At 55.9% G+C, this 7,718-nt stretch overlaps 1 protein-coding gene across 2 annotated transcripts in view; it reads right to left on the bottom strand.

The window, feature by feature from the left end:
* The window catches only part of C1QTNF6 (C1q and tumor necrosis factor related protein 6), a 7,920-nt gene extending 1,006 nt beyond the window's left edge, over positions 1-6,914 (bottom strand). The window contains exons 1-3 of one of the 2 annotated variants that reach the window (XM_011978922.1): positions 6,773-6,914; positions 3,830-4,067; positions 467-1,050 (exon numbers count right to left, since the gene is read on the bottom strand). In XM_011978922.1, the coding sequence (XP_011834312.1) occupies positions 503-1,050; positions 3,830-4,067; positions 6,773-6,823 (837 nt within the window). In that variant the 5' untranslated portion in view covers positions 6,824-6,914 and the 3' untranslated portion in view covers positions 467-502. Of the gene's footprint in view, positions 1-232; positions 1,051-3,829; positions 4,068-6,772 lie in introns of those variants that run through there. The other variant, XM_011978921.1, reaches the window with a different exon arrangement.
* Positions 6,915-7,718: the final 804 nt, after the last annotated feature.

The raw sequence follows: 7,718 nt of genomic DNA, 5'->3' as shown, positions 1-7,718 counted from the left end.
AAAAAAAAAAAAAAAAAAAGGTTGGGAGAATTCTAGAATGTGTGGATTCCAGAATGTTCAGAAAGTACTAGAATATTGAGAAAGTTCTAGAACCTGGTTGCTCCAGTGTGGTTCATAGACCGACCCCATCAGCATCACCCAGGAACTTGTTAGAAACAGAATTCTGGACCCACTCAGACCTGCTGAGTCAGAATCTGCATTTAACATGAACCCCGGGTAATTCGCATGCATATCCAAGTTTGAGAAGTGCTAGGCTACGAGGCTGGGAAAGTTCTAGAATATTTAGGTTAGAAAGTGTCTTAAAATAGGTCCAAGAGAGAAGAGAGGAGCAGAAATAGGCTGGGAGGAACGATGGCAGCCAAGAAAGAAGCAGGGTCTCCCCAGAATGCCAGGTCCCAGGGGACCTCCCTGGCCTTCCTGCTTCACAGCGATGCAAACTGAGCCCTGCAGGGGATGGGACCAGCACCTGGGCTCTCTGGCCGGAAGGATGGCCCAGAGGGCCTCAGTAGTCCTCAGCCTTGATGAGGTGGCCGCTGAAGGTGATGTAGGTGTCGAAGTCATTGCTGTAGATGGCGTTCTCGCGCTGGCGCTTGAAGAGCCTCACCCAGACGCGGTCCCCGTAGGCCAGGTCCAGCATCACGCTCTGGCTCTGCATGATGCTGCGCTCGCTGGGCTGTGCGTACAGGATGACGGCCTCCTTCTGGTTGTGCATGATGTGCACATACGTCTCCTTGTAGTTCCAGCTGTGCACATTCAGGCTGAAGAAGTAGATGCCGCGCAGGGGAGCAGCAAAGTGGCCGGCCGCCATGTCAAAGCACCCATCGAGGTTCACAAAGACCCTTTCGAAGAGCAGCGTCTGGAAGTCCTCGCCGCTGTGCAGGGCCGTCTTGCGGCCCACTGAGAAGGCGAAGAAGCGCTTCTGGCACGGGGCACTGGGGCTGCCCATCTCCCCCTTGTCACCCTTGCTGCCCTGTGGGCCAGGCTCCCCTTGGGGACCCTCCCTGCCCATGTGCCCTGGCAGGCCCATTGCACCTGGGTCCCCTTTGTCACCTGTGGGGATAAAAAGGGACAAGTCAGGGTGGACAACTGAGCCTGCTCCAAGGAGGTGCCCACACTCATCTGTGAAGGCGCTGCCCCTGTCCTGGCCCAGAGAAGAAGGCAGCATTTATTTAGCACCTACTGTATGCCAGACATTGCCTCCCCAAACGCCTGCCTAAAGAAAACGTCATGACCGTCTTCACTTCACAGAGAGGTTAGGTGACTCACCCCGGGCCACAGAGTGCAGGAGCAGAAGAGGCAGGACTTAAAACATGGTCTGTCCCCAGGGTGACTTGGCTTCCCCTCACCCAGCAGGGAGGGTCCAGCTGTTGTCTCTGGGAGGCCAGACCCAGGCCCCCACCCCAGGACCACAGCGCAGTCCAGGCTGGCAGGGATGTGCGGTGTGCTGGAAAGTACTTTGGGTTTCCGACCCAGGGAAGAAGCCAAGAAAATACCTTTGCCCACCTGGAGGAAAAGCCCAGGTTAGGTGCCAGGAAGCCCTTGGTTGGCAGTCCTGCCTCGTGTGAGCTGGGGCACTCCACGGCTGCGGTCTGGGTTTTCTGGTGTATATTTTAAAGAGGATAATGTCCACCTCAGGGGTGTTTGTGAGCTCTCAACAAAATGTCCTGTGGGAAAGCACTTTGCAAACTCTGCAAATAAGAGGCAGGACAGTTCACCCAGCATGGCTGGTCCATCCCGACCTGCTCTGAGGTCTGGCAGCATCTACAATGGCCCCCAGGCAGGCACAGCCCTGCCCAGCCCTTAGTCCAGGCTGACTTTGAACATAAGAAAAGCAGGCGACCACCCATGCCTGGAAGGACACGATGTCACATAGCTCCCTGCCACCTGTCACAGTGCCTGGAGTCACATCAGCAACCACACCCTTGCATGGGTTAGAAGTCCCTGTGTTTTCCACAGCTGGGGAAGGGGGCAGAAAAGAGGGCACAAGCCCTTGAGGCAGAAGCCCAGAGAGGGGGTCAGGGCAAGTCCACAGCTCTGCAGAGGTCTGGCTCCACCGCCTCGCTGGAGAGCCGCGTCCTCACCTGCACAGCTCCAGAGTGTTTGCAGAAAGCTTGCTGTGCCCCAGCCCAAGGGAAGGAAGGAGTGGAGGGTGGACAGGAGGAAGGGGCTATCTTCTTTTTACAAATAAGGCAGCAAGCTCAGGGTAGGGGAGAAACCAGCCTGACTCACTGGGCAAGGGAGCGGAAGAGGTGAGGTTGGGACCCAGGACTCCCAAAGCCAGCCCAGGGTCCCTCAGCCACGGCAGCCTACCCAGCTCCCAGCAGGCTGCTGAGCTGGGCACAGGAGCAGTGACCCCGGGTTTGGGGAGGGCAATGAGGAGGGACCATCAGCAGCCAGGTACCTCTCCAACCTCATGCAGAGAGCGAACTCGGCCCTGGGGAGGCTGGGTGGGGAGGGGGCTGTGAGGAAGAGCAATGTCCTCCCCACGAAATCAGAACAAGGGCAGGACAGGTGCCAGGTGACCACTGGCTGTGCAGTGGAGTGTCCCCGGGGAGAGCTCAGGAACAAATCTGGCTCCGTCCCTGACAGCTGTGTGGCCCCAAGAGACTGAGTTTCCCCTTCTGCAAAGTGGGAGGAATAAGAAAATATCGAACTCACGGGCTGTTGCAGGCAGAGACCGAAGCTAAGAATGTCAAGGCCTGGCCACAGCTGTCAGCCACCACAGCCTGGAAGGGAAGTGAGTCCCTCTACGTCCAATTAAGAGAGCGGATAGCCGGCCCTCACCTGGACGGCCCATCACCTGGACGCCCATCACCTGGACGCCCATCACCTGGACGCCCTTCACCTGGACGGCCCTCACCTAGATGGCCCTCACCTGGACGGCCCTCACCTGGAGGCCCATCACCTGGACACCCTTCACCTGGACGGCCCTCACCTAGATGGCCCTCACCTGGACGGCCCTCACCTGGATGCCCTTCACCTGGACGCCCATCACCTGAACGCCCTTCACCTGGACACCCTTCACCTGGACGGCCCTCACCTGGACAGGATCTCGCCTGAACGCCCTCACCTGCACAGCCCTCACTTGGACGGCCCTCACCTAGACAGCCCTCACCTGGAGAGGCCCTCACTTGAATGGCCCTCACCTGGATGGCCCTCACTTGGACGGCCCTCACCTGGACAGACCCCACAGGGCTGCCTGCTCCGACCCTTGGCCCCCACTGGCTGCTCTCCACATGACATTAGAGGGATCCATTTGAAACCTGGGTGGGATCAAGTCCCTCTCCCACTCAAACCTGCCTCTGTTCCCACTCCACTCAGCAGAGCCCAAGTCCCTACGGTGGCCAGTGGTGACAGCACCCCATGGGATCTGAGCCTGGTGCATCTCCCAGCCCTGCCCCAGGGCCACTGCACCAGCTGTGCCCTTTGCCAGGAGGCTCCTCCGCCACCTCTTAGAAGCCTGTGCTCCATGGGTCCTCCACTGACCACCCCATTCAATATGCAGCCTGCAGCCCAGACCCACACTTCTGAAGCTCCTTTTCGTTTCCCAGAGCACTGATCACCATCGAACATTCCACTTCACTAACTTAGGTGATGTGTCTCTTGCTGATGCCCCGTCTCCCCACTGAGAACAGGCGCTCAGGCGGAAGGCATCTTGGCCTGGTTTCACACTCCGTCGTCAGTGTTTGGAAGTCCTGGCTCACACTGGGGCTCAGTAACTCAGGATGAAAGAGGTGTCTGGACAGGTTTCTGCCCTGCCCTCTACTCCCTCCACCTCAGCTCCCTGGCCCTCCCTGCCCACTACCAGGCCCCATGGGAGGGCACTTACCCTTCAGGATGGTGATGTTAATATAGGGTCTGATCTCAGGCAGGGCGTGCGGGAGGCCGGAGGAAGAGGCTGAGGACACATGGGCAGGATCCAGGGGGTCCTCAGAGTCACAGCACCGTTGGCAGCCGCTGGCCACAGCTCTGTCAAAGGTGAGCTCCACCTTAGGGACCTCACACATCAGGAGAAAGAGCAGGAGCACTGCCCAGAGGGGACCCAGGGCGGCTGTCCCCATGGTGACCTGGAACAAGGAAGGAGGGACAGGAACTATATTTCACTCAACATCTACTATGTGCCGATGCCTGGGGTGGGCGGGTGCTGCCTCCCCCAGCCAGAGCACTCCTGACCTAACTCCAGAGGGAAAGTTATCGTCCCCATCTATCAGACAAGAAGATTGAGAACTCCACAGAGCAGCTGTTCCCCAAGATCGGGAGGAGACAGCAGCAGGGGAGGGCCTGGATGCTGAGTCTCCCAGCACCCCGTCCATGGAGGCTTCCGCTACACGCAGGCCTGAGAAGGAAGCCCCTCTGAAAACAGCCACAGCCGAGAGCAGACTGGGATCCCAGGAAAGCTTTGCCTGGGCAGGTGAGAAGATGTCCCAGCTCGCCATAGGTGGCAACCCAGGAGACCATCAAATGCTTTCCCGCCCACGCACCTCCCTCTGGCATTTTCTTGCCACCGACTCCACTATCGCCAGCAAACACATGCCCCTCGGGCAGGAGGACAGAAGTTAGTGAACACTGGGGACAAACGTGGAGGATTCTGTAGGCTTGTTCTCAGGAGAGGGGATGGATGGCTGAGCCCACGTTTTGGCATGAGAACACCATAGTTCTGCAAAAAGAGATAGGAGAGTTCATTGATCCTAGCAGACAGAAAGCAATATCCATGAGAGCATGTGGGGTGGTGCACGGCGATGGCGTCATTGCATTGCTGAGCAATCGAGAGAAGGCTCCTTGACTGCAGCTTATTGCTAGTCTTTAGAGTGCCTTTGTGCAAAGTAAAGAAGGTGCCCCTCTGGACAAATTTGACATGGAAAGAGTCCCCTTTGGAAGGACGTGATGCTGAGGGTGTGCAGCTTGGCAACGGCTGGCGCTAGCCCACCTCCCTGCTCAGCACCTGTGTGCAGTCAACAACCTATGAAACCCAACCTTATCCAGAAGCCCTGCAGGGAGGGTTCTGGAGAGAGAGTTAATTCATTGGAAGATGGCTGTGTCAATCATCGTAGACCTGCCAATCAGATGCCAAGGTGGTAGATTGGAATTAAGGGGTAGGACGAGGAGGTATGAAAAATTCTAAAGGATCAGAAAAGTGTAAATGTTGGTGAGGATCTCTGTCTCCGGCCTTGTCCAGGAAGGGGTCCAGGGTTCCAGGAGAGAGGCAGGAAGTAGCCTGGACAGCAGGCGCTAGAGACAGGCCTGGGTTGGGTGGGCAGGAAGCCGGGCAAAGACCTTTGAGGTGGTGCAGCTTCTGGGGGCTGGCCCCGAGTTATCACAGGATCAGAAACTCTGCTTTTGAAACCAGACTGGTTTTTACACTTCTGGCGTTTCTTTGTTTATTTCCTTTTTGTTCTCCTTTAACATTTAGTAGAATTCAAAAATATTTTTTTTGTGGTTAATACATGTAGACAAGGTACAATTATTACTTTTTAAAATGCCACCCTATCTCAGCTGAGCACTGAGGTGAGGGCAGAGTTTTAAAGGGGCAGGATGGCCAGGTGCAATGACTTACTCTTGCAGTCCCAGCACTTTGTGAGGCCACGGAGAGAGGATCACTTGAGACCCGGAGTTCGAGACCAGTCTGGGCAACAAAATGAGACCTTGTCTCTATTTTTCAAAAATTAAAATTAAAAATAAATAAAGCTGCAGGAGCCCTGTCCCCCACCCCCAGAGCTGGGTGGTAGCAGCAGGAGAAGGGGTGTGGGCAGGGAATCTCCAGAGCCACCTCCCTCTTCCTGGAGGTGACTCTTCCCAAGCTCCTGTCTGCCCAGCCTGGCTGGGTTCCTGGTTCTGCTCAATAAGGAGATCAAATCCTCAGAGGTCAACATCCTCCCTGTCTGAGACTGTCATCCTCAGCTTTTACTTATAAATGACAAATCCCAGTGGTTTTGGAAATCCCAAAATTTCCTTCTTTTTCCCAGCCATAGATATGACATCATGAGAAAAGCTGAGGTCTTAGAGTCAAATCTGAGACCCAGAATAGTTTGCAAGCTGTGTGACCTAGGACTAGTGGCTGAACTTCTCTGGGCTTCCTGCTCCTTGATACTTACAAGGAGATGACACCTCTCTCTCCCTCCCAGGTAATTTGGAAGGATTTCAATGCAGAGAAAGTGCCTGCCTTATAAAAGACTTAAAAAAAAAAAAAAAAAGTGTGCTTTGACTTCTTCCCTATGCCTGCATGGGATGGGAAGGAGAACTTCTCCCAGAGGACTGGCATGGTTTGGGAGCATTTCTGTTTCCTATTGGCCCCAGCCAGATGGGAGTCAAAGGCTGTGAGACACAGAACCGTGGCCTGGGAGCAGGAATCAGGAAGCCGTTAACGAGGAATCATAACCGCAGCTAGGATCACAAACTAGCTCTGGGGGTGGGTGCCAGGCAGGAACCAAGTGTGGGGACCAAGTCATAGGGAGGACTTTTGGGGTCCTTGCTGCTTCCACTGGGGAGCTGGGACCTCTTTGGGGTGGGAGCGGCAGGGCAACTTTTCTCGGTCCAGGCAGGCCGTGCAGAGCTGAGTTTGTGTGTGCCCGGGCAGGGGCGGGCACAAGCCGGGAGCAGTGGAGCGCAGCCCTCAGCCAGAGGCAGGAGGAAACGTGGAGGGGAGAGCCTGCAGAGGCTGTCCCAGTCAGAGGGAGAGAGCAGGGCCCGAGATGCTTCCAGGAAGCAAGGAGGGAGGAGAGGAATTCCAGGCTCTGACCCCAGTCCCCAAGCTGAGGAGCCTCTGGTCACTCACCCTGTGTCCTGTGGCCTCCCCAGGCGAATCACGGACCCTGAGCCACTGCATGGCCTCTGGCTCCTTGGCCCATGTCTGCAATACTAGTTGCTGGCCCAGACCCCCAGGCCCAGCAGAGGAGGGAGAGAGGAGGGGATGGAGGGAGAGAGGGCGGAGGGAGGGCGGAGGGAGCGGGCAGAGCCGCTTCCCACTTCCCCTCCTCCCTGCTCCCTCCCTTTCAGCCTCTGGGTTCTGCGGAGATAAAGGGAGGCAGAGATTTCCTTTGCTTAACTCTTTGGTGATCCAGTGGGGTCTCGTTTGATTCAAAGGCCTAGAAAGTCAGAGCAGGGAGGAATGTGAGGCTCCCTGATGATTGGGAAATGGACACACGGATGGGGCAGAGGAGCCCCTAGGTTGCTCAGGAAGGGGGAGGCAGCCCTGAGTCCAACCTGAGCTAAAGTGCTCAATTGCTCTGAGTCATAGAGGCAGGGTGGGTAGCAGAGAAGGTGCAGGTGTTGGCCCTCCAGCCACAGGCTAGAATCCTGGCCCTGCTACCACAGTCACATCGCCTCTCAGAGCCTAGGTGTTCCAGAACTGCAGTCCTCAGCCCCCTTTGTGCCAGGCACATGGGAGGGCTTAACCCATGTTTGTGGGGGGAATGACCAGGCTGACCTCCTCAGGTATCATGCAACTGTTACCAGAGAGGGGTCCCGATCCAGAACCCAAGAGACGATTCTTGGATCTTGCACCAGAAAGAATTTGGGGCAAGTCCACAGAGCAAAGTGAAAGCAAGTTTATTAGAGAAGCAAAAAAAAACAACAAAAGAATGGCTACTCCATAGGCAGAGCACCCCCAAGCACTGCTAGTTGGCCATTTTTATAGTTATTTCTTGATCATATGCTAAACAAGGGGTGGATTATTCATGAGTTTTCCAGGAAAGGGGTGGGAATTTCCTGAAACTGAGGGT

The sequence above is a fragment of the Mandrillus leucophaeus genome, unplaced genomic scaffold, assembly GCF_000951045.1.
Source record: "Mandrillus leucophaeus isolate KB7577 unplaced genomic scaffold, Mleu.le_1.0 Scaffold2, whole genome shotgun sequence".
Classification (NCBI taxonomy): Eukaryota; Metazoa; Chordata; class Mammalia; order Primates; family Cercopithecidae; genus Mandrillus; species Mandrillus leucophaeus.
Note: the sequence above shows the minus strand (reverse complement) of the source record. Positions and strands in the feature narration are given on the sequence as shown.